The 27,206-nt window shown below is 33.3% G+C and overlaps 4 protein-coding genes across 7 annotated transcripts in view; 2 read left to right on the forward strand and 2 right to left on the reverse strand.

Moving 5' to 3' along the window:
- Window positions 1-8,829: 8,829 nt before the first annotated feature.
- Window positions 8,830-10,752, reverse strand: LOC116009972 (E3 ubiquitin-protein ligase At1g63170-like). 2 transcript variants are annotated; one of them, XM_031249198.1, is made up of 4 exons: window positions 10,567-10,752; window positions 9,896-10,370; window positions 9,321-9,669; window positions 8,830-9,233 (listed from the first exon to the last, which is right to left on the reverse strand). In XM_031249198.1, exons 2-4 carry the CDS (start codon window positions 10,321-10,323, stop codon window positions 9,087-9,089), a joined length of 924 nt encoding a protein of 307 aa, XP_031105058.1. In that variant the 5' UTR covers window positions 10,324-10,370; window positions 10,567-10,752; the 3' UTR covers window positions 8,830-9,086. The 2 variants fall into 2 exon arrangements, with proteins under 2 accessions (XP_031105058.1, XP_031105057.1); XM_031249197.1 differs by having other exon boundaries at window positions 9,896-10,752.
- Window positions 10,753-16,768: 6,016 nt separating this feature from the next.
- LOC116009973 (protein CWC15 homolog) lies at window positions 16,769-21,439 on the forward strand. Of its 2 annotated transcripts, none has more exons than XM_031249200.1 (8): window positions 16,769-16,923; window positions 17,649-17,804; window positions 19,693-19,799; window positions 19,934-19,975; window positions 20,055-20,142; window positions 20,473-20,572; window positions 20,861-20,961; window positions 21,050-21,439. In XM_031249200.1, the coding sequence occupies exons 2-8, from the start codon at window positions 17,674-17,676 to the stop codon at window positions 21,171-21,173; spliced, it is 693 nt and encodes a 230-aa protein (XP_031105060.1). In that variant the 5' UTR covers window positions 16,769-16,923; window positions 17,649-17,673; the 3' UTR covers window positions 21,174-21,439. The 2 variants fall into 2 exon arrangements, with proteins under 2 accessions (XP_031105060.1, XP_031105059.1); XM_031249199.1 differs by lacking the exon at window positions 16,769-16,923 and adding an exon at window positions 17,299-17,365.
- A 193-nt stretch (window positions 21,440-21,632) lies between these two features.
- Window positions 21,633-24,481, reverse strand: LOC116004527 (ABC transporter G family member 26). Its single transcript, XM_031244621.1, has 9 exons — window positions 24,272-24,481; window positions 23,812-24,101; window positions 23,577-23,732; window positions 23,303-23,486; window positions 22,936-23,214; window positions 22,562-22,846; window positions 22,189-22,473; window positions 21,999-22,106; window positions 21,633-21,902 (listed from the first exon to the last, which is right to left on the reverse strand). Exons 1-9 carry the CDS (start codon window positions 24,479-24,481, stop codon window positions 21,633-21,635), a joined length of 2,067 nt encoding a protein of 688 aa, XP_031100481.1.
- Window positions 24,482-25,846: 1,365 nt separating this feature from the next.
- Window positions 25,847-27,206, forward strand: part of LOC116011265 (SEC14 cytosolic factor) — a 4,303-nt gene continuing 2,943 nt past the window's right edge. Inside the window, exons 1-4 of one of the 2 annotated variants that reach the window (XM_031250816.1) lie at window positions 25,849-26,095; window positions 26,188-26,216; window positions 26,795-26,878; window positions 26,998-27,051. In XM_031250816.1, coding sequence (XP_031106676.1) covers window positions 26,041-26,095; window positions 26,188-26,216; window positions 26,795-26,878; window positions 26,998-27,051 — 222 coding nt within the window. In that variant the 5' untranslated portion in view covers window positions 25,849-26,040. Of the gene's footprint in view, window positions 26,096-26,187; window positions 26,217-26,794; window positions 26,879-26,997; window positions 27,052-27,206 lie in introns of both variants that reach the window. The other variant, XM_031250817.1, reaches the window with a different exon arrangement.

The following is a 27,206-nucleotide window of genomic DNA, read 5'->3' on the forward strand; positions in this document are numbered from 1 at the left end:
CCCCCCCCCCCCCCCCCCCCCCCCCCGCACCCTACCCCCACCCCCCAAAAAAAGGTGGTGGACCCTATCCAGTTCACGAGTATGGTGAACCAAGGTCCACCATGAGTATGGTTGTGGACCCTGTCCAGTTCATGCCAAAATGAGAGAGAGAAAAAAATCAGTTGTTATATTGTGGACTAGGGTCCACTGGGAATATGGTGGTGGACTCTGTCTAGATCATGTCAATGTTGAATGAGATAAAAAAAAATATGTTATTTTGTTAGAATCACGTGGTCACCAACTGACAACCATTCTCCCTTTTTTGTTTTGTTTTGTTTCTTTTTATTTTTATTTTAAATTTTGTTTTGACCATGGGGTCCACAAAAAGGTTGAAAAAAATTATTTGTTATATTGTAGACTAGGGTTCACCATGTTAGACTACCACACGCATAGTGTAACGTGTTGTGTACCTTTAGTTTATAAATTATGTACTTAATAACATATTTGTTGAGTTTGTGGCTATTATATAAGAAAGAGAGTGTGGCGTAATAAAAGAGAAATGTGTTATGGATTATTTGGTAAAAGTCACAAATTTAAAAAAAAATGAAAAAAATATGAACACAATGCAATTACATGCACGCAGGCTGCCCAGTGGGCACGACACCTATTGGGGCAACTGCAAGGTCGCTAGCTAAATAACACTTTATTTCTTTTTAGATTTTATATTCATTTTTTAACCTAGGCCACCAAAAAAAAAAGAGTAAAAATTCACCAATGGAATTGCTCTAAGATTAAAGTTGTAAAATATAAGGGAGTAATTAGTATAAATATAAAGTTTTCTATACACCTTATAAGATTATAGTCGATTACAAAGATTTATGTGAGGTAACAATTTTTCTTTTTTTTTTTTTTGAGTACTAGATAACAATTTTTCTTTAATACTCCCTCCATCCTATTTTATGTATCTGGTCCGGTTAACGAGATTTGACTGAAGTTATTTTTAATTCAATTTTTTATAATATTACGTTTAGTATTAATATACAAAATTTATATATATAGAAACTACACTAAAAGTACTATTAAACACAAAAAATTAAATTTAAAAACAAGTAAAAAATAATAAAGAAAATAAACAAATAAGAAAGAGTTGGTTTGACCAATGAATAGTAAGTAGGACAAATAAAATTGAACAAATGAAGTACGGAATATTTATTTTCCCATTCAGCTCATGTGAATTCACTATTATATATAAAGTAATAATAAGTAACGGTATGATGATTATTATGATAAAATTCCGTGTGTTGCATGCTTTCATTCTAAAAAAAGTTCATCACATTCAAATAATCAAATGTTCAATACAAGCAGGAATAAAAGAACATCAAGTAGAAGGACCAGACTAAAAACTATTCACTCGTTATTGATAATTATTTTTTTATTATAAATTATTGTTTTAATAAATATCTGTTTGCATTGAAACACACCGTGGACAAATGAGTTAAGTTCGACTTACATTTCAAGCAAAATAATAATAATAATAATAATAATAATAATAATAATAATAATAATAATACTAATACTAATTTTCTTTATTGCACATAGGTCCCTGCATCAAATCCTATATAGTGATGCAGAACTCAAATTTGTATGTTTTGTATTATGTATATGCAATTCATAATGGGAATAATATTATAATGGATACAAATACTAATTTACTGTTTGCTGACCCGTTTTTGTTGATATAATTAATATATTAAAATATGATAAATACAATATGGGAATTGCTGCTCGTGACATCCATTAGTCAATATTTTAAAGAGCATGATATTGGTGGGCACTAGCCATTTTGGACCAGAACAAATATTTTAAAATGAAAAACTAGAAAAAAAACAAAAAAACAAAAACAATCAAACAAAACAAATAAACTAACAAAAGGGAACCAAAACACCATTAATATACTTTACCATTGTGGTCTCGTACATAAGTTGTAACCATCTAAACTTTAAAAATGTTATAATATCGTGCATACAAGTATTATATTTTTAAATAAAATATTCACACTTTTATGTTTCAATTGTTTCTAAATTATAGACATAATCGCTGTCTTTCAACTTTTGTAATTTTAGTTTTTAATTGCTGATCTAATCACAAATGTAGCACTTATCCAATCTTTGCAAATCTACCCTTTCACTTAACGTATTAAATTTACAATAATTAAAAGATAGAGACTGGATTTATAACTTAATCAATAATTTTATGACTAAATTGATAACAATTGAAAGATATATAGAATCTATATTTATAACTTAAAAAATAATTGAACGACCAAAAGCAACAAAGGTATATTTACAATTTTGTATAAATTATGTGGGTAGTTAAACATGTACCACTCCTTATTTTTAAAATATGATATTTTTACGTATAATATTTTCTGAAAATTACACTCTGTACTTGATATAGGAAGAGTACAGTCGTACTAAACACAAAATATATATACAATACCTTACATATAACATCCTAATATTTACTCCGTACTTCTTTTAAACAAATTAAATAAGTTTGATTTTTCTTAAATAAAATATTGTAGGTCACTCTTTAAAAGTTATAAGCAAAGTAACATGTTGGAAAAAGTTTTTCTCATTTAAAATTTGATCAAAATCAACTATAAACATATCGTGATTTGAATGGCTTAGCAGAGTAGCAGTGGTAAGTTAAGTATAATATTTTGGACCACCTACCAATTAATAAATTGTGAAAACCTTTTCTACACTCTATTATTATTATACTAATAAATACCAATAAAATTAGGCATACAACATGAACTAAAAAAATGTTTGTCAAATTATTTGATGAAATGAATATTTCAGATTATTTGGGATTCCATGCATCTATTTATTTAATGTAATAAAACTAATTAGACCAAATATGTTCTTTTTGCAAACTAACACCAGTAACCCAATTGCGAGACACTACCAACAAAAAAAGAAACGAACAATCAATGAAGACGAAGACAATGACAAACCTATCGAAAAGTGAATTAATAAAACTTATAGTAATTCCAACCAAAAGTAGTATCTACTACCTAATGCTATATCAACTTTAATAAGTATTTAGATAATTATTTTTAGAAAAGTGTAAATTAAACATTAATTTTAATGACAATTATAATGAATTTCTCTTATATAATCTTACATTGATATACTTTGAATTACTTATTTAAATACAAACATTGAACATTAAATCAGTCGTGCAATGCGCGTATAAAATTAGTCATTAAATAAATCTGAATTCAGATTTTGTCTTCTTTTTATTTTGTGAATTCATTAAATAGTTTCTATTTACGTCAATTTTTTCAAAAATTCATTTATAACATGACGTGACTTAAGATTGTATTACTGTAATATGCTAATAACTCTCAATAGTTAATTAAAAAAAAAAAATCATTGCACACAAATTTTACCAATGTTGGCATTATTTAATTACTTTGTAACTTTTATAAATTACACATTAAATCTAATGACAGTGTGATCTAGTGGCACGAAATGACTTTCCCATATGGAAGATTATGTGTTTGAGCGTTAATGGGGATGGTATTGACTCTTTATTTTAACTTATGCAAAATTTATACGATAAAAAAGTTATGCAAATCTAAAATGGTTTAGGCGCATTTACGAGAGCAATTAAAACATTTTATTATTTTAATCACTTCTCAAAAATGAATTGACCTACCCCATCACTTTTACGCACAACAACAACAAGCAGACGACAAGCAGGCAGCAGCAGCGAACAACATCAACACACATAGCTCAGAGGGGAAGTCGATCGATAAAAATTAAAAAAAAATAAAAAAAAATAAAAGAGGCAATGCGTCGAAGGGTAAGGCCATTTGGTCGTTCCATTTAGGCGACTAATCGGCCGGAGGGAAAAACAAACTACAACCTACAGTAGCAAAAGAAAAAGAAAAAGGAAAAGAGAAAAAGCGAGACGTACAATGTGGTTGGTCGGTTGGCGCAGTTGGATCGGCGAAGAAGGCGGCTTGGTTGGGCGCAGATGGCCGCACAGGATGGCGGCCGGTCGATGATGAAGTTGGTGGTCGGTCGGCGGTCATGAGCAACCGGCTGGCGTGGAGAGAGAGAGCGGAATGAAACAAATAATTTGTGCCTAGGGTTTTCAACAAGAAAAGTAAAACAATGCAAAAGGAAAAAGGGAAAAAGGAAATGAAAAGGAAAGAGAATTTTACCTTACAACATGGAGAAAATTCATCGAATTCCGATTGGCTAAGGACAAGTGTAAAAATGAGGAAACACTCGGGTGCATTTATTGACAAGTAATGGGCCTGAAAGTTAAAGGGTCGGCCCGATTGCGTGGAAAGCCCATATGTTGACATGTGTCCTCCCATTGCACGCACACCGCACGATAAAAAATATTTAACAAGTAAAGGAAAAAGGAAAGGAAAATGAAAGAGAATTTTACCTTGCAAAGTAGAGAAAATTCATCGAATTCCGGTTGGCTAAGGACAAGTGCAAAAATGAGGAAACACTAGGGGGCATTTATTGGCAAGTAATGGGCCTGAAAGTTGAAGGGTCGGCCTGATTGCATGGAAAGCCCAGATGTTGACATGTGTCCTCCCATTGCACGCACACCGCACAATAAAAAATATTCAATAAGTAAAGGAAAAAAGGAAAAAGGAAAGGAAAATGAAAGAGAATTTTACCTTGCAAAGTGGAGAAAATTCATCGAATTCCGATTAGCTAAGGACAAGTGCAAAAATGAGGAAACACTAGGGGCATTTATTGGCAAGTAATGGGCCTGGAACTTGAAGGGTCGGCTCGATTGCGTGGAAAGCACAGATGATGACATGTGTCCTCCCATTGCACGCACACCGCAAGATAAAAAATATTCAACAGGTCATTGGAGTTGGAAATTACCAGAAAGTGTTTGATTTACCCAGAAAAATATGGTAGGTCGATCGGATGAGGCACTGCTCATGACAAATCGATTGGAAATTACAAAGAAAATATTTTCACTTCTCGAACCCGACGATTCTTGCAAATCGGCGACTGACAACTTGCAATAATAACGGCTCTGCCGCCTTGGACTGTCAACATGCACGTAGCTGCTGGGGCAACAGTTTGACCAAGCCAACGAGAGTGCGCCATGTCAAGCCACTTGCAGCGGAGCATTAAATGCGTAGACCGACTTAGTTAGTATAAATAGGAGGGTTTCTCTCCTCACTTGTCATATTCACTACTTCACAATACTACTAGTCATATTCATTTCATTGCAACAATTACTTACTGCTTGTAATCTTCACCCCTCTATAACCTCACACTACTTGTGATCTGCTTCGCATTGCAATGCAATCTACTTCACTTGTAATCATTTGTTACTTGTAATACAACATAGCCTCGAACTGCTCAGTCACCACCCGGTAGGCCGACCGACCAACTCACCTACGAGTGTTCTCCTTTACTTGTTCGTAATGCACGTATCTGTAGCGTATTCATAACCTCTAGTTCCATTTACGCCATCTCTCTGTCTCTCACACACACATACACACACAAACACACACACACACACGCATATATATATATATATATATATATATATATATATATATATATATATATATATATATATATATATATATTTGTTAGACCACGAGGTGTCTAGAGTAGACCCTAATTATATAGGAGGCAAAGTTTGTATCATACTCAAACTAATCTCGGTTTGCACTAGGCCAGCCCAATTAAAGGACAACCCGTACCATACTCAAACTAATCTCCGTTTGCACTAATTCCACCGAATTAAAGGGTAAAGTGCTAGTCATATTAATTTTTTCATACGAGAGGGATTTCGAATTCCCAACCTCTCTTAAGAGATGAGAGTGCACAATCACTCATACCAACCAAGCTGATATAAAGCATATACTTAGAGATGTCAAAACGGGCTGGCATGTTTTTCCACGGGTTGGGATTTGCTCAACCCAACCCGTGTAGGATAGGCTGACGAGGCCAACTCTTTTTTTTTTTTTTTTTTGAATTAATATTGTTAAAAATTGTTTGTTTTGTATAAGTTAGGAATTGAACCCACAACCTCTAAGTTAACAATTAACACCATTTCCAATTAATGCGGGGCGGGGCGGAAACAGATCGAGTTGGAAATTCTCCAACCTAGCTCGTCTAAAAAACAGGTTAAATGGGTCCAACCCGATGAGTTATGCCCGTTTTGACAGCTCTACATATATTTATTAATACAATAGGAATCATATATTATGACTTCAAATCGTGAAAGGGGGATATTGGTGAAAAGTGTTGATTAAGAAGAGTTGGAAAATGAGATAAATTGAAGTTAAGTTAGGTAAGAAACAAGAATTGAAGAAGGGGGTCTAAGGTAGTCAAAAACGATGAGCTGCGGTTGCGAAAGGAGACAAAAGAGTGTGACAGTTTTGTTTCAATTCAATTCTGCTATGCTCATATTAACATATTTAGGTATCTTTCTTTCTTCTGGTCAAACATGGCTGCCTAATGTAAATATCTATGCTTCATCATTGTGCGCTTATGCCATCACTAGAATATATATATATATATATATATATATATATATATATATATATATATATATATATATATATATATAAAAGAGGGGAGTGTTCAAGTATTTTAACTTCTTTATAAGATTGAGTAGATGATCGACTTTATGATATTTTAATTTCTATTCAAATAAATTTAGTAATTTGGACAATTGATGTAATTGTAATATTGTAATAATTGAGTTAAAAAAGTGATATATATGTCTATGTGTCTTTTTTTTCAAGATTCTATCCCTATCGTATTGATGGATTTAATTAACCCGGGTATCCTGAATTAATAAACCCAATAAATTAAGAAAAGTATGAATCGATAACAGAATAAGCAAAGCGATAGGAAAAATAGGTGATGTAGGTCTTAAAGACCAAATGTTGTATTGTTTCGTAGTCGCAAAGTTATTACAAAAGAAGTGTAATGCTATTACCGTAATTGTTTAGACAAAGTATGATGAAGATGTCCTAATCAAGACAAATAGATAGCTACTTATACTACTAAACCTCCAAACCGCCCCTAAAAAGGAGGAACTAGTTACAACCACCTTATGCTAAACGCATGATGGGCCACGAGACTAAGTCAAGGCCCATTACTCTGGGCCCGGGGACAGGTTACAGGTTCGGGTCTCTTCTTGGACTGCTCGGGTTATCTTCTTGGATCCTGAGCGATGTGCTCCTATATCCACGTGTTCCTATTATTGGGCAATTTTCAATATATCCATGAGTATTATCACTTTGTTTACTTTTATTTTATTTTGAATTACAAAGTGAAAATGTGTAGCGTTCATAATCTAATTGAATCCCTATCTCTTTTTCCAATTGAAGGAATTCAGTGGTTAAAATGTCTACGTGTGATATTGATACAAACCAAACACATTAAATTGGAATAAGTTGTGTGAATAAAGCCAAATATAAAATCTGCTTTTATAATCTCAATGCATTTTATTAGGTGGGAGTATGATTCATTTAGAATTACAATATCAAGAATTGTCAAATGCATAAAACAAAACCTAGTATCAAATCTGCAAAAGTAACTAAACAAACTATATTTTTATACTCATACAGTATATTCGATGTATCGAGAATTCGAGATACATCAACTCACCTGAAACTGCTCCNATATATATATAAAAGAGGGGAGTGTTCAAGTATTTTAACTTCTTTATAAGATTGAGTAGATGATCGACTTTATGATATTTTAATTTCTATTCAAATAAATTTAGTAATTTGGACAATTGATGTAATTGTAATATTGTAATAATTGAGTTAAAAAAGTGATATATATGTCTATGTGTCTTTTTTTTCAAGATTCTATCCCTATCGTATTGATGGATTTAATTAACCCGGGTATCCTGAATTAATAAACCCAATAAATTAAGAAAAGTATGAATCGATAACAGAATAAGCAAAGCGATAGGAAAAATAGGTGATGTAGGTCTTAAAGACCAAATGTTGTATTGTTTCGTAGTCGCAAAGTTATTACAAAAGAAGTGTAATGCTATTACCGTAATTGTTTAGACAAAGTATGATGAAGATGTCCTAATCAAGACAAATAGATAGCTACTTATACTACTAAACCTCCAAACCGCCCCTAAAAAGGAGGAACTAGTTACAACCACCTTATGCTAAACGCATGATGGGCCACGAGACTAAGTCAAGGCCCATTACTCTGGGCCCGGGGACAGGTTACAGGTTCGGGTCTCTTCTTGGACTGCTCGGGTTATCTTCTTGGATCCTGAGCGATGTGCTCCTATATCCACGTGTTCCTATTATTGGGCAATTTTCAATATATCCATGAGTATTATCACTTTGTTTACTTTTATTTTATTTTGAATTACAAAGTGAAAATGTGTAGCGTTCATAATCTAATTGAATCCCTATCTCTTTTTCCAATTGAAGGAATTCAGTGGTTAAAATGTCTACGTGTGATATTGATACAAACCAAACACATTAAATTGGAATAAGTTGTGTGAATAAAGCCAAATATAAAATCTGCTTTTATAATCTCAATGCATTTTATTAGGTGGGAGTATGATTCATTTAGAATTACAATATCAAGAATTGTCAAATGCATAAAACAAAACCTAGTATCAAATCTGCAAAAGTAACTAAACAAACTATATTTTTATACTCATACAGTATATTCGATGTATCGAGAATTCGAGATACATCAACTCACCTGAAACTGCTCCAATAAATCAACTTAAATTTTTAATTGATTGTTCAGTTAACATGTTTTTTAAATAAAAATTTGTAAATAATGAGATGTATGGAAGAACTGGGCAATAATTATATTCTTTGAACATTTTGCATTGAGACTATTTTAACATTTACAAGTATTTGGGAGAGATGGATGGCAATCATGGCAGTCTCCCACACTGAAATGAAACAAACTCAGAATGATTTTCCTCACTCTATTACATTACATACAATTATGTTTTACCCTTTATGCCTCTTTAATTTTGTATGTATCAGAAAATAAAATTAAGATAAAATGCAGGGCAACCTATAATCATCATCATTTCATCTATCTAGCTAATTCCTTTTTACATAGAGGGCAGCAAGAAATGATTCTGAGCCATTGATCAACACACTTGAGATGAAACACATGGGAACATGGCAGCTGTCTCATCTCTTCCTTGTCACAGTACTGTGCTAAGCAAATGCAGCATTCCTATCAACAAAAACATATGTTTTAGCCACCTTAGCTTATAAGAATTTGGAGTGTCAAACTTTTAATGAGAGGCTACATATTACATACTGGATTTTCATTCTCCAAATCTGGGGTGCTGCAGACTTGCTTGTACTTCCAGGTTGGCAAACTGGAGAGCTGTTCATTGGATGCCCCGCGCTCGACGGATCCCATGTTCATGTTGTATCCCAGGAAGCTGCTAACCATGGGCACACAGCAGCACAGCAGCACAAACAGAATGAATGGGAAGGAGTAGGTGACAGCATTCCAGGCCAGCAGAGAGATGCATAGAACATGGAGCTTAGGGGCGCGACGAAACGATCCAAATCGCGTGTCAAACACCCACACGTTCCCCATCACGAACCATATCGCGAAGAATAGCTCGATGCAGGTCTTGCATTTCTCCACCATTTGCACACTTTTGTCCAATCCAAAGAGATATATAACACCAAACATGTTAGTTTATTTTCACTTCTTCATAAGATTAAAGCTAGTAACTACTAGGCAGCGTTTCAAAATAAACTATTATTTTAAACTTTTAATATTTTACCAAACAGAACATTTGGAGCTTAAAATAAGTTATAAGCTCTAAAATAAGTTATACCAAACATAACAGAAGAAAGACAAATTAAATATATAGTTACCTTGATCCCTCAAGGCTTCTCTGCTGCTCTATATCAGATACTGCAGAAGAAGAGTCATCTCTCTGCCTCAGATAGAACACCCAATATCGCCAGTAGAGTAGCACAAGGCTAAGCAGACAGCCAAAAGCATAGCCCGAAACCCAAATTCGCATCGGCCAAACCGGCCTTTCTTCCTTTGAGACAGTTAGGGTATATGCTGTGAACATGATTTGGAGACTCAAAGTTATACACTCCATCATCATCCAAGTCAGGGAATTGAACGGATTCGACCCGAGATCAGACGTTGATCCATTCTGGTAGTGAAACACTCTTCTCAGGAAGATGAACCACCTCGCTCTCGATATTCTCATCGCCACTCTCACCACGAAAGGAGAAGGTTGAGTTCTTGAAGATGATTGGCTCTGTGTTCTTGCAACCACAGACATCATCGTATCTTCCCCTGATGTGGCAGCTGCCCCGGAGTTACAAAACGAATCTGTCGTTAACAAACCACGAGTATTCATTGAACACAAACCGAACCGATCAACCACTTCAAAATAAAGAATCTATACTGAAAAATAACATAACTCCGCCCCTGAATTTTGAAGAAGTGGGAGGAGACAGGGGAATAAAAGGACAGAGGAACAGCAGGGAAGGTGAAGATTGGTAGGGACGATGACCAAGAATCAAACCTCTCAGCTTCTTCAATTCTGCAGCTTTGCTTTGAGTCCAAGTGAAAACTGAACAAAGGAGTTGAAACTATAACCGTTGGCCTAACTTCCTCCCATTTCTTGGTTTGTTTATTTAGTAAGCAAAGGCTGAAAGTAACTGGTTCTTGGAACACACATCACCTAAGATTAGGAAACCAGCAACAGATGATATTCGATTTGTGTGACGTTAACGTCGACTTAATCCCGATTATACACGGGCCAAGTGATTAGATTAATGGAAAGATACGTTTTCCAATATTGAATTGTGAATATAGGATTATGTGCGTCTAAGATGAGATTTTGAATTGCGGCGGGTACAGTGGTTATTTGATGGTTGAACTAAGCAGTTGGCCACCTAATCAAACCAGCTCCATATGCTTTCTATTATGTGGCTAAAACCTCTATGGATTGGTCAGCCTCTGCTACATGCCGGTGACTTCTATTAATAACCTATGACTTGAGTTTCTTTCTTATACTTTATACAAATAATTTTCAATTTTCGATTAGGATGTTTTTGGAAATCAGGAAAATGGCTTCTTATTTTTCAAAAAATATTTTCATTTTCCATGTTTAATTGCATTCTAGAAAATTGTTTATAATATCATTTTCCGGAAAATGAGCAGAATTGTATAATTAAACATTTTAATTATTTTGTTTAGATATAACAATTCGACTACTAGCCGCAACCCACCTGCCCTTCTCTAGTTCATCCGTCACCGCAACAGCTAGCGAGGTCGACTGGGTGCAAACGCCATCGCCAAAACTCCTAGGTTGCGAAGCTGGCATGCAGGTTGAGACAACCTCGGCCACAATGGCAGGCGAACCACCAGCCGTCGAAACTAGGGTTCCGATAGGGGTAGTCGAATTGGACTTTGACCAGCAGAAACAACAACCACAGCAAGCCGAGACCATCGCCATCACTGGTTTCTTTGTCCACCTCCTCATTTTGCTGGAAATCCGCCAGTTGCCCACCAACGTCCAAAGAATCCGCCGGTGTCCGATTAACTATTAGACCAGCCCGACGCATCTTAAGTTAAATATAGCGATTAAGTTATATATGAAATTAAAATTGTACTAATGTAATCTATGACAATGATGTTTTATACATTGTGCCTTCTTTTTATACTTTTATAAATATTTTCTAATTTTGTTTTTTATCTTCAAAAAAAAAAAAAAAATTCTAATTTTATCCTTTTCTTCTTAGTTTTGACTAGACCAATTTCAATCTAAAGAATTCTTTAAAAGTTTATTTTTTCTTGCTACAACGTGTGTTAAAATTTATTTTCCAATTGATTTTTTAATCACATACGGAGTACTTTTTTATGGTGTTGGTGTATAAAAAAATTTTAACTCAAATATTGTAATAGTTAAAAATAATAATTGTTTCCTCATAGTTCTTTGAATTTTAACAAATTGAAGTAATTTATTCTATAACTACAAATAATTATTTGATAGTATAAATTGTTAAATGTCGAATATGATTGATGATGACTTCATCTGATTAATGTACTATAAGAATATTTTATTAGAATAAAATATAATCAAATCAAGAATATAATTCTAAACAAACAAACCATTCAATTATCATTATATATTAAACTCTAATAGTTTTTTTAATCTTTTATTTTTTTTTATCATTGGAAATTTATTAAATTCCGAAACGCCCTACATATAACTATTATTACAATAAATACAAGTAGTAGTTTTTTTTTAGAACAAAATAAAAATAGGAGTTTCTTCAACGATTATATGATTATATTCCACGTGGGAGGCAAGTAGTGGTAGGACTAAGGGTATGGCTGACCTCCTAACTTTAAGAACAATCAAATCAATCAATAATATATATATTTTCAAAAAATCAATAATATATATATATATATATATATATATATATATATATAAAAGTGTAATACTTTATTGAAAAATGTAATACAGAGTATTAATTAGGAATAAAGTGTTTGTAATTTATAAGGGAAAATGTAATACTATTTTAGAACAAATGTAATACTTTTACATTTTGATATAAAAGTATTACATTTTCATTTATAAGTAACGTTAGCAAATGTTTGTTACTTATAAAGAAAAATATAATACTTTTAATCAAAATATAAAAGTATTACATTTTTTTCAAAAGTATTACATTTTTCTATATAAGTAATAAACATTTTATCCCTTATCAGTATTATTGCATTTTCTAATATAAATATTACACTTGATATTGACCCGATCCGTATCACGAACAAGGATTTGTGAGACGGTCTTACACAAGTTTTTGTTATATATATATATATATATATATATATATATATATATATATATATATATATATATGCACACACACACTCACTCACCTTTTATTATAAGATTTTTTTTTCAACTAATTTTTTTCTATTAATTTTGTTTATGTATTTTAAATTAACTACTGACAATAAAAACTTGAATAATTGAAAATATTTATTTATTTTGCTTTAAATTTTTCTTATTTTTATAGTATTACTTTAAATTAGAATTTAGTGTGATATTTATTTTCATAAATATAATAAATAAGATTGTATATGTACTTTCATTATAGAGTAAGTAAACTGTGTTATTATAATAGTTTGTTAAATTGTTAATAATATTTGTTTCATAAACTAATTTGAGTCTAGAAAATAAAACATAGATTAAATAATTATTTTAAAACACATATATATTTAGGTTCAATAAAATCCAATGTTAAAAATAATTGATACTAATATATTATTGTAGTCGTGTAGAACTTGACAAGAAAATATTGATTGATAAAAATTTTGGATAGACATTCACAAAGTGACGCTTGTACAAGGATAACGATCCTATTATTGAACAATAATTAGATTCGAACCAATTTTTTTAATTCTAAATTTTATTATCATGTGACATAGTTTTATCTAATTAATTCTTAATGAAGTCAACTATGAAGAATTATAATATTTGTCACAAACTTCGTTATTAGTTTAGGTGATTTATATGGTCGATTTTGAAAAGAAAAAAAAAAAAAAGGATTTTGCCTAATAGTCGATCTTGGGTCTTCTTGTTGTTGTTGTTTTTATTATAAAGTGCAAAATAAGATAAAAAGTAATATTTAATAAATAAAATTGTTAAAATATAATACATATCGATAAGCTTATTGACTTTTTTTGTTTGAGTTTGTCAGCTATGAATAACTTAGATTGATCTACCTTCTTGTGTCATTTAATGGATAGGGTCACAAGTTAAGATTTATCCAGCGCACACTCCTAGATAATGAATGTGTGTTCCTCATGTCACTCAAAAAAAATTATAATACATAAAATATTAACAAAGAAAAATACTATTCAAAAATTAACTTTAAAGTGATATTCTTTGTACATATTTAGTAATTTAGATACAAAATCATTCATAAAATTTTCAATGCAAATTTCTTTGAGTTTCATTTTCCATTGGTAATTGCAACAAATCTATCAACTCTACGAACATAATTACCAAGTATAAAAACAAGAGATTACATACATAAAGTGATTTATGATTGTTCACGGCCTACAAGAGGTTGCTAATTATATTATAAATATATTAGGCATGAGTCTTGGCTTGTTTCTGGTAGGGAATGAGAGTGCACGACGAGTCACGTTAACTAAGATGATTAATGTTAACAAAACTTTATTGTCTATTATTAATTGAATTTTTCATATTAAAATTGTGGCGTGAAAAGAATGTATATATAGACAGTACTCACAATGTTAATGGAATTGAATTTAGCCTAGTTTGTTGTTGAATTCATCTTTTAATTCTCCTCTTTTGAACTTTAATTTCCTACAGTTTGATGTTGATAATTCTCTAATGCATGGGAGATGAGTGCTGGATAAGCTAGCAACGCATGGGAGATGAGTGGTGGATAAGCTAGCAACTAGATTCAAATAATCAATTGGGATTTTTATTTTTATTAAAAGAAAATTATCTAAGAAATTAAGAATGTACAAGGATCGAATAAATTATGCTTTTATGTACTAGTCCGCAAATCACATTGTGAAGAGTTTATGTAATAAGTTAAATAGAAAAAAAAGATGTTGACAATAATTCAATTTATAATCTTTTGATAAAAGAATAATATTTTATTCGTTTAATGATCCGCTTCTAATTAGATACTCAAATTTGGTGACCGGTTTTATGATTGAAGTTGTCAATTTATCAATAATTGAATTAAAGAGGATCAGATCATTTCCCAACTCTATCTTCATAAAGGAAGTCTTGAGAAAATCTCTTCCTAGATTGACAGCACATCTCATCATAGATAACAAGGCAGATGGGTCCATAATATACGTGACTCTAGCGTGGGGATTCTATTAATCGTTTAACTTATTTCTTTTTTACTTTTTTTTTTCCAGTTCATGTCCATGTTTTTTAAAGAACATTTTATATAATAATTATTATAAAAGTAGTCGTAAAATAAAAAGAACAAAAACACTTGAAGGAAATACAAACTAAATTGTAGAGCTCGTGCACTTAGATCCTTATTATTTGTCAACATATGCCTTCATAAATAAACAAATTCAAAATCTTACAAAAGTGAAATCAATCTTCAAATAATAAACATAATAAATTTACAATTTCATTATACACAAAAGGATCCTAAATAGAATTACAAGACAAATCTAATTAAAAAACAATTAAGATTCCTAATTCCTAATTACCACTACAGTATACTATAGATAATACATTTTTAACTTAGGATTCCCAATTCCTAATTTCCTATTGCAGTATACATTATACTGAAAATTGATTACACATCATTTACTAAATATCCATATTTAGTAAATAATTAGTCTATCAGCCAATTTTAACCTATTTGACTATTATTAGTTGTTTGACTTGGTTAAATAATCAATACAAGTGTTTGATTAATAAGCTTTTTGTAACTCTAAAATACTAAAATTCAAAAACTACTCAAAGCAACCTTTTCAATTAGCATTTTGAGAAAAAGAAATTATACCAAACAAAACAGTTAATTTACCAAACAATTTTCTACGACCAAATAATATTATCAATTAATTATACCTTCTAACCTAATTACCTAATAGCATCAGGCCATTTATCAAACCCATAATTAAAAGACAATTAGGATTCTCAATTCCTAATTTCCTACTACAATATACATTATACTGAAGATTGAAGATTGATTTCACATCATTTTCTTAATAGAATTAAGGGGTCGTTTAGTTCACGGAATGTCAGATTACTTTAGGGAATGTTAAATTGCCGGTAATGTTGAATTCTTGAGAATGTTAGAATTATGTGTTTGGTTAAAACTGAGATATGTAATATAAAGCTGTTTGGTTGAAGGGTTATTCTTTATGTTATAATAATTATTTTACTTTAATACCCTCAACATTTTCATGCAAATCAATATATGAAGTTCAAAAATTGTGTATTAACTTTTTTATTTTATTTTATCAAAAGATGCGGGTAATACCCAAACTAAAAAGTAGAAAAATTAAACATCGACGCCCCAACGCACGAGGGGTCTTCGAAGGACCTTCACGCCAATTTGGTCATCATGCAACATAGAAACAAACTCAGTTGGGGGCGCGGTCTAGATCAATAAGGTTCCTCGGGCTCCGTAGTGCCAGCTTTGCAAGGGCATTTGTAACCTTATTTTGTATTAACTTTTACGGTAAAAGAACCAATTCCTATATTAACTTTGATTGCAAAAAAAAAAAAAAAAAAAAAAAAACCTTTCACGGTAATACTAAGTATGTGTGATGCATTTCAATTTTGTATTAACTTTCACTGCAAAAGAAAAAATTCTTATACTAGGCAGAATGGGAATCATTAAGTATGCAAAAATAATTGCTAAGATAATCTTACATTACCTAAGAGTGAAGGGTAGAGTATGTAAAAATAAAACAAGATAATCTTATATTATCTAAGAAAATCAAAGAATTCACATTCCCTTCAAAACAAGAAAAATGCTTATGAGGAGGTTAAATCTTATTCTACAAGAAAAATGCTTATGAGGAGGTTAAATCTTATTCTAGGAGAATGTTAGATAACTTCAATCAAACACATGAATGTTATATAACCAGCTAAAATTAACCTTTGTTATCTTAAATAACCCGAACCAAACGCCCCCTAAAAGAAAACTCTGCGTCTCTGGCTCTCTCACTCTCTGCGACCTACGAACTGCGAAGTGCGAAGGCCGAAGCAGAACTGCGAACTCCGACCAGCGACCGGCGCTACACCGGCCTTCTCCCAGTCTCTCTCCGTTCGACATACGGCACCGGCATAAGGCCAGTTCTCCCTTCTCCGTTCATACGGGCTACGGCAATAACTCCTCTGCTCCAGGTAAACATCATCTCACATAGTCACATTCGCAGTAAACAGTTTTTAGTAATTTATATTTTCTCCCATTTCCCCTAAAATTAAAATCCCTAATCTCCCTGCGTCTCTGGCTCTCTCACTCTCTGCGATCTACCAACTTGTTTTGGACTTTCACAGCTCTACGGCTTACCTTATTTTAATATTATATATATATAGCCCCGAGATATGCTCTTTAAGAAAAGTATTTGGACAACCCAAAAAATAAGCATCATATTTGGGCTTACAGCCCAATTTTAGAATTAGTCGGCTATGGCCTGATAGGGCGGTGATTTCTAATTCTATTTGTTCGATCGTGCACTTTTATCTTCTTCTTTTTCTTATTCTTCTTCTTCTTCTCTCTCTCAGCTAATTCGGGTCGAATCCAATCAAAAGCACGAAACGCTTTGTGCACCCGATTAATTCATAGGTAAAGAATTATAATTTTCATTTATTTTGATTTCCATTCCTCCATACAAAAATTTCTCTACTGTTTTTGTTTTCACTATTTCGTTATATGGTCATATGGATTTTGTTAGGGTTCTTATAAACGCGTATCGATGTAGACATTTGCTTGTATAAATTTGTTTAGTTGTGGATTTGTACCGTGAATTTTCATTCGTTTGCTGGATTTTAACGTTTAATTTCTCTTGTTTTGTTGCCCGTAAAAGAAGTTTGTGGGTTCTGAGAATTGCTTCGGTTTCCTGTAATAGGCTTGGCTGAGGGTAGTTAGACGACATGACGACTGCTGCTAGACCTACATGGGCACCTGCTAAGGGCGGTAGTGAACAGGGCGGGACTCGGATTTTCGGCCCATCTCAGAAATACTCTTCTAGAGATATTGCATCTCATACAACCTTGAAGCCCAGGTTCCTACTTGAACTCTTTGTCTTATTTTGTAGTTTGTTGGTTTCCACCTGATTGTGTTAAAGTAGCAAGGTCGGTCTAAATATGGGTAAAATTTGCTGTCTCTTTGGCTCGAATAATATAGTGTGGTTTGTTTATATAATTTGACCTCTATACAAGTGGTTACTTGTATTGGAATGACAAATTAATCAGACTTCTTAGAAGTGGATAAAAGATTTTGGTTAATTATCTGTTAAAATCAAAGTGAAGTCCCACGTCTTCATGTGCAAAATTCTGCATGAAGGAGATGGCTGTCTACTTTATGTAACTCCATTGAGTGGCACTTGCCTAGTTCTGTTACCTAGTCCAATCAAATATTGTCACCCCATTGGCTTTGAGGTTTTCCTGATAAATGGGAGTGAATTTGATACAGATTTTAAGGCCCAATCTTCTCTTCACATTCAAGCTAAAATATGAAATTTAATAGTTGATTTGCTTTGGTGATAATTGTTTTGTAGGTTTAAATATAGTTTTGTTTTTGGGTTTGATTCTTGCCGCACACTCGGCTTAGAGTGATAAGAAAATAGGTTTGAGGCCACTCAAGTGGGTTTACACTTGATAAGTTAATAAGGCCCCATGATCAAATCATGGAAGAACTCATCATGAGCTCTCGAAAAAACACGGGTTTCTATACAACAAAAAAATGAAAAATACTCAAATCTATGAATTACAAACTAATTAAATTGGCCTTTTTATAGCTATTACATCCATTGACCATAATAAACAACTTAATAAATTAAAACTAAGATAATTATTATTTATTAAAGCTAACCCTAACAACTAATCCTAAATTAAAGATACAAAACCTACTTGAAATTAACTAATTCGAATCCACTCCACCTAGAATTCTAATTAGCCTAGCTCTTTCATGCGTGTAGCTCCAAATTGCACCAAATTTTCTCCAGGTCACGACAAGCCTTACCCTAGGATTTCATAACATTCCCTCCCTCTTCGGGAGATTCGTCCTCGAATTTGTGATCTAGGTTTCATTAAAGTTCGTCACCGTTTAAGTATTAAAAATCTTCTATTGTACTTCTCATTATGTGGAGACCACCGTAGCTTTGATGGCTTCTTGTTACGCAGAAACTGTCGTCGCTTTAATTTAGGATTAGTTGTTTGGCTTAGTTTTGTATGCTTCATAGCTATAAATAGGCCACTTTAATTAGTTTGTAATTCAAAGATTTTTGAGTATTTTTGGTATAGAAAACTTGTGTGTTTCGAGAGATTCCGAAGAGTTCTTCCATTATCTGATCATGGGGTCTTATTGACTTATCAAGCGTACCTAATCTCTTATCACTCTAAGCCGAGTGTGCGGCGAGAACCAAAACCAAAACCCTAACCCTTAACCAGCCTAAATTCAATATGCTACTTTAATTAGTTTGTAATTCAGAGATTATTGAGATAATTTTGATATAGAAAACCAGTTGCCTTTTCAAGAACTTGTGATGACTTTTTTTTCCATGATTTGATCATGGGATCTTCTGACTTATCAAGTGTGAACCCGCTTGTGTGGCCTCAAACCTATTTTCTTATCACTCTAAACTAAGCATGCGAAAGAAATAAACCCTTATCTAGCCTAAATTTAAACCTACATGTCAATTGTTTTGCCAAACCGAATAAATTATTAATTATTATATTTTAGTTTGACTATGGAGAAGATTGTGCATAAAAATCTGTATTAGAATTGGTCTGAAGTCTTTGCCTTTGAAGTGGTGATCCTACTGATGTAGTCAAAATTACAGATTAGGTTTTGTTTGTCAATGTTGGTTTTGTGCTGTCTTTAAATTGTCAGGCTTCATTTTACTTAAATTTAGCATGTAAATTCATAGTTTGATTGTATGTGCTGTACAGAAGGGAAGGCCAAGACACTCAGGATGAGTTGCAGAAGAGGAACCTCCGTGAGGAACTGGAACAACGTGAATCAAGGCACTTCTCTTCAAAAAATAAGGGTTATAGTGGTATGTGGAGCCTGACTTTCTATTTCTCACTACAACTCCCCAACCCATCCCCACAAAGAACACAATCACATACATTTATAGCCACCGATACATTATGTTGACCTTTTTGAACTCTTGATTTTATATGGTTGCAGATGACAGGGATCATAGAAAGAGTAGCCAACTCCTTTTAGAAGGTGAGTGGTACTTTATGATGTCGTTTCATAGTTGTAAACTTGGAAATGCTTTTACCAAACGATGCTATGATGCCAACAGGTTCTAAAAGAGAGATTGAAGATCGAATTATTCCACGTAGTGCAGATGCTGACGACGTAGATGTGGATGCCAAAAGTGATGATGAGAGGTAAGCATTTTTTTCCCAGGATAATTGTGTAGCTGCATTATGTGGCACAATGGTCTCTTCATATGTTGCTCCTCACCATGGATCATTTGCAACCAATTTTATACCTGCAACTAATTATATGGATGCTAAATTTTCCTCAATCTATTCTCAAAATTCAAAATGGAGCAATTGAATTATATTTTATTTTAAAATGCTCTTCACCTCTTTTTGTTTTTATTTTTTACTGCGCCAGTGGCGCATGTGTGTATTCACTGACAGTTTTTTCTGGTTTGACCTTTACTCTCTTTTAAGCTCTCAATATTGTGCCCTAAAATATCTACTTTGATTTAGTGATGATGATGATGATGATGATAATGAGGATGACATGGAAGCTCTCATGGCTGAGCTTGATCAAATAAGGAAAGAAAGAGCGGAGGAGAAAATCCGGAAAGTAAGTTTTTCTGTGTTATTTATATATATATTTTTTTATGTTTTGTCATCGATTTCATGTCAAGGTATTCATTTGAGCCTTGTTAGACTTGGCTGAAGTGCAAGGTGTAAGTGATTCAGCCTTGTGATACCCACAACAGATGCAATCCATATTGATGTATTACTATTTACTACTATTAAGCTTTTAAGTTTTAAGTGTTTAATTACTTTTCCATGGACTGGTGTGAAGAACACTAATACCAGAGATTATTTCTTATGTGTGGTACTAAAAATTATTCATTTCTTGCAGGAACGGCAAGAACAAGAAGAAGAGCTCAAAGCAAAGGAAGCAGAACTCTTGAAAGGAAATCCGCTGTTAAACCAGCCAACATCCTTTAATGTGAAGAGAAGGTGAATACTATTGCACTTATAGGATTTTTGCTGTACTGAAATTTATTAGGTAGTCATTTTGTTAAAGTGATTTGTGTTTTTTTCTCAGGTGGGATGATGATGTGGTTTTCAAGAACCAAGCTAGAGGAGAAGGAAAAGCTCCCAAGCGTTTTATCAATGACACCATTCGAAATGACTTCCACCGGAAATTTCTGCATAAATATATGAAGTGATGTCATTGAATGCCATTAACTAGTGAGAAATGAATGGGATGAATTGTCCTTGTGGGCACAGACTGTTTTACAATTCCTTGTCTAATATTGCAGTGTGCTATCCAAGTGATAAAAGATTAATGTGGTGTTGGGTATTGTATAACTAAGATTCATTATGTTGGTCATCAACCTTAGCTTGAAAACATTATCACAAGTGTATTGTTGAGTTGAAACAGGCTATTTATTGTTGGACCACCTTCAGTTTGCTTAAAACAGTTGCATTTTAACTTTTAAGTCACCATTACCATTCACACCAAATGCACAATTGGCAATTGAGCCAACCAAAACCATGAAACTATCAAGTGAATTTGTTGGTATTATCCTATTTTCTGTCAAATTTTACAATAAAGATATCCATTTTCGCAAGGTTGACCTCCTATATCTGTATGTATGGCGTCATTATCTTTCCACTTAATAGTATCAAAGATTGCAGATGTTAACGTTTCGGCGAAGGCAAAAATATGCACAACATCTATAAGCAAGAGCCATGGCCAGAAGAACCCAAACTTCCCTCAGGCCACCATTCAGATTCACAGTGTCAAACGAAGGCGAGCTTTGTAGAGTCCTGCATCCGCCTTCACTTCCACACTCGTACAACTCATCCCCGCTGTACTGCACTTTCAACAAAAGCCGAAAACCATAGTACATGAATGACACATATTTCAGCCATCTCATGAATTTTGGAATGTGCTGCAAATATAAAGAAAAACAAAAACAATTTACAGTTACAAATTTGTTTGAAACATAACAAAACACGATTGATTTCAGTCTATTTTCACCGAGTACCTGCACATAATAGCCTCCAGTGAGCAGAAACAACAGCAATATTAAAGAAGCTATCATCCCCGCCCTTCTAATGCTCATCACTGCAGCTCCAAACAGCTCTCCTGCCCCCTAATTCACAAACAAAAATTACCACATCAAAGTGTCAAAGTCTGGTGTGAGGTATTTAGTTAGTAAAGTGTTTTCGATTTACTTGGCTGGTTACTGCAATCAAGAGGATTGCAGATAATGTGAGGAAGAAACATTGGACCGTTCTCTTGAAGCCAGCCATGAAATAAAGAATCGACATGAAGAATGTGGGATATGCAACGTGTGCTACCATGTCACACAAAGTGCTGCACACATAGTATACGCTTAATCTGTACATGTCTGCTTTCCTTTCCTTCACCAGATAAATCTTCTCGAATGGGAAAACATATACCGCTCCAAAGATAGATGAAGATGTCCAGAAAATACAAATGTAGAACATTAAACCAATCTGCAATTCACGGGAAAGACTGCTTTTCAAAGATAGAATAGTGCAGTAAAGAGGAATAGAAAGTAAGAGTCGGAGTTTTGGAGTTTGCCTGATCTCTAAGCTGAGCCTCGGTTGCAGTTACAGACTTCCACCAAAGAAGGCCTAGGAGGATTGCAACTCCAAGTGCTTGAAACAATCGTAGCTTGTCGAAATAGTCTCTGCATCTTTCCTTATATGTTCTCTTTGACAGTATCAAGAATTGTTCCCACCACGACAATGTCCAGTCCTTCTTCACTTGAATGGCTATTTGGAGATGTGCAGGTGCATTTGGTGTTTGATGGTTCTCTTTCTTCTCTTTTGGTTCCAATTGGATTTTGTACTTGTGTTGTAAGTACTAATAGTTACAGAATATTGAAAAAAAAAACACACAATAAATAAAACAGGTTGATCGAAATTAGCAAAGAGTGAAAAAGTTAAACTCACTCTTATTATGAGTCTCTCAGATTCAGAAGTCCCTTTAGTTGGGAGTAAATCTTCAGGAACACTTATGTCATTAACTTGTCCAGTTGCTAAATCAAGCAAGAATTCTGCAGGGTTCATCACTATTTCTGGGATGAATCTTAAAGACGAAAAGTATTCCATCGACTCTCTAGCTTTCCCATAATAGACCGGAGATCCTTCTGATATTAACAAAATCTTGTCAAACATGTGATATGTCCTACTCGAAGGCTGGTGGATTGTTGTGATAATCGTCCTTCTTGCCTGTTGGTGTTACCAAAACACAATCTTTATTATCATTTCAGACAGATTATGCAGGCCGGGAGGGTGAATTAAATCGAGAATTTTGCACCTTTGAGAGACGTTGGAGGATCTGAAGGAGCCTATTTGCAGAGGTGGAGTCCAAGCCCGAAGTTGGTTCATCGAGCAATAGTAATGAAGGATCAACAAGAATTTCATACCCAATACTGGTTCGTTTTCTTTCTCCCCCGGAAATTCCCTTCACAAATCCTCCTCCAACTCTTGTATGTCGACATCTATGATTTCCAATTCCAGACAATAAAGCAGAAATAGTAAACGTTCAATGGGGTAATATAAAGTTTGCACATTTCTTGACACATACATACCTTTCAAGGCCTAATTCCTTAATAATCATCTCAACCCTTTCATATTTTTCTCGCTTGCTCATGTCGCTTGGCAACCTTAAAAATGCAGCAAACACCAAGGTTTCCTCCACTGTCAGTTGTGGAAAAAGCACGTCGTCTTGTGTCACAAACCCCACCCTACAAATCAAACAATCCAACGGCATAAAACTCAGTATACACTAGACAAAAAGAGCGAGATCAAGGAGAAGCCACCAACCTCCTTTTAAGAGCAGCACTGTATGGAATGTCATTGTAGGTTATAGTTCCCTTTACATTTTCGCGCAATCTGCCTCCTAGTATCCTTAACAGTGTTGTTTTCCCACTCCCAGAAGGCCCCATCAAGGCAAGAATTTCCCCAGGCCCTATGCTTCCTGTGATGCCCTTCAGTATCTGCTTATAATTCTCTTGCTCACTTTTCACCTGTGAAGCCACATTTGACACCACTGCCTTAACAGGGTTCTTGAAAGCTGACTGGCTAATCTTCACCTTGTACTCCACATCTGCAAACTACAACACAACCAAAACAACATTTCTATCTTCAAACTTTCGGCATCAATGCTTACTTGGATGAAGGAGCGTTTTGTCTCAGCTAAAAGTCTAAACTGAAGTCTGATAGCGAGACAGACTGCAATATTATGATGCTAAACGAGGAAAATGCACTTTAGCCAAGACATTACCTTGAGAAATATTGGAAGGGGGTGGTTTATATATGAATGTGATGTTTCATCAACAATGTCGATTTCTGAGCTTCGACTTGTGAGGTAAGCTTGAGGCATGAAGTCTATGTTATGGCCAAAGCCATTGCTGCCTGCAATTTGCATAGAGCCCAAGGTGGGAGGGGACAAAGGCAAATCTTCATGAATTTCTTCATGCCTTCCATGCTCCATTATTCTTCTCTTAATTAATAATAGTCTTTCTTAAATGATGTTCAAGAAAGTTGTGGTATATATGGAACTATGGAAGTCAATTTTCCCAGAGAGTTTTTACCAAAAATTAACCTGCCTATGTATTAAAACAAACTAACTGTTAAGCCACATTCTTTCAATGCCTTAACAAAAAAGGCTTTATACTAGTCATTATTTAGTTGTTACATGCCCAGAGTATGCTCTTGATAATTGCCATTTATGAATTCTACTTTCTCTTTTTTATTTTTTGCCAAAATAAGAGTGTCAAAGAAAGAACAATGAGATACTGTACTAGTGACATTATTGGAATTTTTGTTTGATTGTCATCAAATCCTCGCTCTGATACTAAAAATAAGTCTTAAGTGAAACTTCTCATCCACTAGACTAATGTTCTAAAGATGACCTTTTAATTCTTGGCAACAACATTTCATTCCCGAACAAATTGAATTTGGAAAATGGAGTTGATAAACACGCTTTCTAAATTAAAAGATAGAAACCGAAGACAAGAAAACGAAAACGTGATATACATACAAACTCTTAAAACAAAATAAAGATAACAAACTATAGAATTTCTTCCAAGTTTCAACTTATTCTCCAAAAAAGGAATACATATCATTTCTACAACATAACGACATCATTCGCAAATTATACCATACATTAGGGTTCACTTTGCATTGTGGATCTTAATCCAAAATGATATTCAAATTATGTATATTAATTTAATAGATTATGTACCTCTAAATAAATTAAAGTTACATAATATGCTAATTGTAATATTTTTATTTTATTTATTTTTACATAATTTACTAACTGAAAGTATATAATATATTAACTGTAAGTACATAATCATGTGCATAGTGGATCATAGTCCAGAATATAACACGCATCTTCATATACCCATTATAAATAATAAAACTTTAAAAATTTTGAACCAACCTATTTATATAATACGCCAAAATTTAGAATCTTTACCATTCTAAGTTTCTAAACCACTATGATATTATTAATCTTTATACCATTTTATTTAATTAACCATTTAAAAATAACATGAATATTATCTGTGTTTCAACATTTTATAAAAATCATTAAAAAAGAATGCGCAAGTTTTACATAAAATTAAACAATTTAAAATTTTGATTTTCAAATCAATTTTGGTCCCAAATAAAAAGTAAGGACGGACAAGACAACCTCGTGACATGTAATCACTAATCACTACAAGTCAAAAGTTACAACAAGTGCCGCACAGAAAATTTTAAGAAAAAAATTAAAATTATAGATTATTATTTATTTTAAATTAAAATTTGAAAACAAATAGATCTACAGAAAAGAAAAAGAATAATTAAGGCAAGAGCTTTAAACAAGGGGGGAGAAGATCTGGGAAAAGAAAAAGGAAAGTCATATTACTATAAAAACAGAGGTCACACCATCCATTGTCAGAGCTCCACCCCTACCAAAGTAAAAGAATTGGAGGTGGAGAGGAAAGTGGAATTCAAAATCTGGTCTGAATCTAAGGAACAGTTGTGGGTTTTGTTTGAGAGAAAATGGTCTTAATTAAAGAAGAGATGATCAAGCAGTTAGGAGGTTTGATGGAAGATAGTGAGTGAACTTCTCTATAACTTTGTTCTTTTGGATCTGGGGCTCTCTTGGGTCTTCACATTTTAGCTTATTTGTATTTTTATGTGTTGCAGTTGATGAATCACTGAAGAGGACTTTCAAGGTTTTATCTTTTTTCCTTTTCCCTAGATTTGGAAGCTTCGGAACTGATATCGTGGCTTTGGGGTGTCTGTGGTTTTGATAATTTGATCTGTATTTTATACAACAGTTCTTGATTTGGTTAATTTTCTTTATCGGTATATTACTACTGTATTTTATTTGATCCACAATTGGTCAATGAGAAGTCAAAGGGATGCTTGAATCATTAGATTTGATTGATTACTACTGCTGCTATTTTGTTAGTGTGAGTGTTAACAATGGGTTGGAGATGCTGAGGTGATTTCTTTCCCATTCTTGTTTTTTTTTTTGCCCAATCCAATGTGATTGCCACAAGTGGCCTTTGGAATTTGGCAATCTGATTATGGTTCTACTTCAAAAATAATAAATTTAAGTCAGCTAAGCATCTTGAACCATGCCAAAAGCTTTGTTGTTATAAAATTAGTACAAATGGATTTGTTTTCTCAATGTTACTCAGGGATTCATTAAGATGGGTTTGTTATTTGCAGTGCTTCATGAACCTTACATGGTTGACTTTTAAAGTTTGAAACATTATTTAGATGTCCCTGTATTCTGTCTTTGCAGAATGTGCACCAAGGGTTTCCAACTGAGACTCTGGTGAGGTTTCTAAAAGCAAGGGATGGACATGTATCTAAAGCCCATAAAATGGTTAGATGCTATGATACTTAAATTGACACACATATTAGTTCATAGTTAAAGGTTTATGCAAAATTATGCTTTAGATACACATTTGACTTGCCACTTCTAATTTTTTGAATACTTCACAGATTACTGACTGTTTGAACTGGAGGCTCCAAAATGAGATTGATAATATATTAGCTGTAAGTTTGTACTCTCTATATTTCAAGGTTATCTTGTCGGATATATATGATAGTACTTCTGCTTGCTTCCAAATTCCACTCTTATTTGTTTATTGTTGATTAAAGTTATATACTTTTTTTTTTTTTTTTTTTTTTTTTTTTTTTTTTTTTTTTTT

Source organism: Ipomoea triloba, chromosome 2, assembly GCF_003576645.1.
Source record: "Ipomoea triloba cultivar NCNSP0323 chromosome 2, ASM357664v1".
Taxonomy (NCBI): domain Eukaryota; kingdom Viridiplantae; phylum Streptophyta; class Magnoliopsida; order Solanales; family Convolvulaceae; genus Ipomoea; species Ipomoea triloba.

Excerpts from the sequence above, each read along its gene's own strand:
- LOC116009972 (XM_031249197.1), bottom strand. The coding sequence starts at position 10,398 with ATGAATACTCGTGGTTTGTTAACGACAGATTCGTTTTGTAACTCCGGG. Across the intron at positions 9,670-9,895 it reads AGAAGCCTTGAGGGATCAAG|TGTGCAAATGGTGGAGAAAT; the intron begins GTAACTATATAT and ends ATTGGACAAAAG. Across the intron at positions 9,234-9,320 it reads ATTTGGAGAATGAAAATCCA|GAATGCTGCATTTGCTTAGC; the intron begins GTATGTAATATG and ends TTTTGTTGATAG.
- LOC116009973 (XM_031249200.1), top strand. The coding sequence starts at position 17,674 with ATGACGACTGCTGCTAGACCTACATGGGCACCTGCTAAGGGCGGTAGT. Across the intron at positions 19,976-20,054 it reads TAGCCAACTCCTTTTAGAAG|GTTCTAAAAGAGAGATTGAA; the intron begins GTGAGTGGTACT and ends TGATGCCAACAG. Across the intron at positions 20,143-20,472 it reads GCCAAAAGTGATGATGAGAG|TGATGATGATGATGATGATG; the intron begins GTAAGCATTTTT and ends ACTTTGATTTAG.
- LOC116004527 (XM_031244621.1), bottom strand. The coding sequence starts at position 24,481 with ATGGAGCATGGAAGGCATGAAGAAATTCATGAAGATTTGCCTTTGTCC. Across the intron at positions 23,487-23,576 it reads AAGGAATTAGGCCTTGAAAG|ATGTCGACATACAAGAGTTG; the intron begins GTATGTATGTGT and ends TGGAAATCATAG. Across the intron at positions 23,215-23,302 it reads TCCTCCAACGTCTCTCAAAG|GCAAGAAGGACGATTATCAC; the intron begins GTGCAAAATTCT and ends TAACACCAACAG.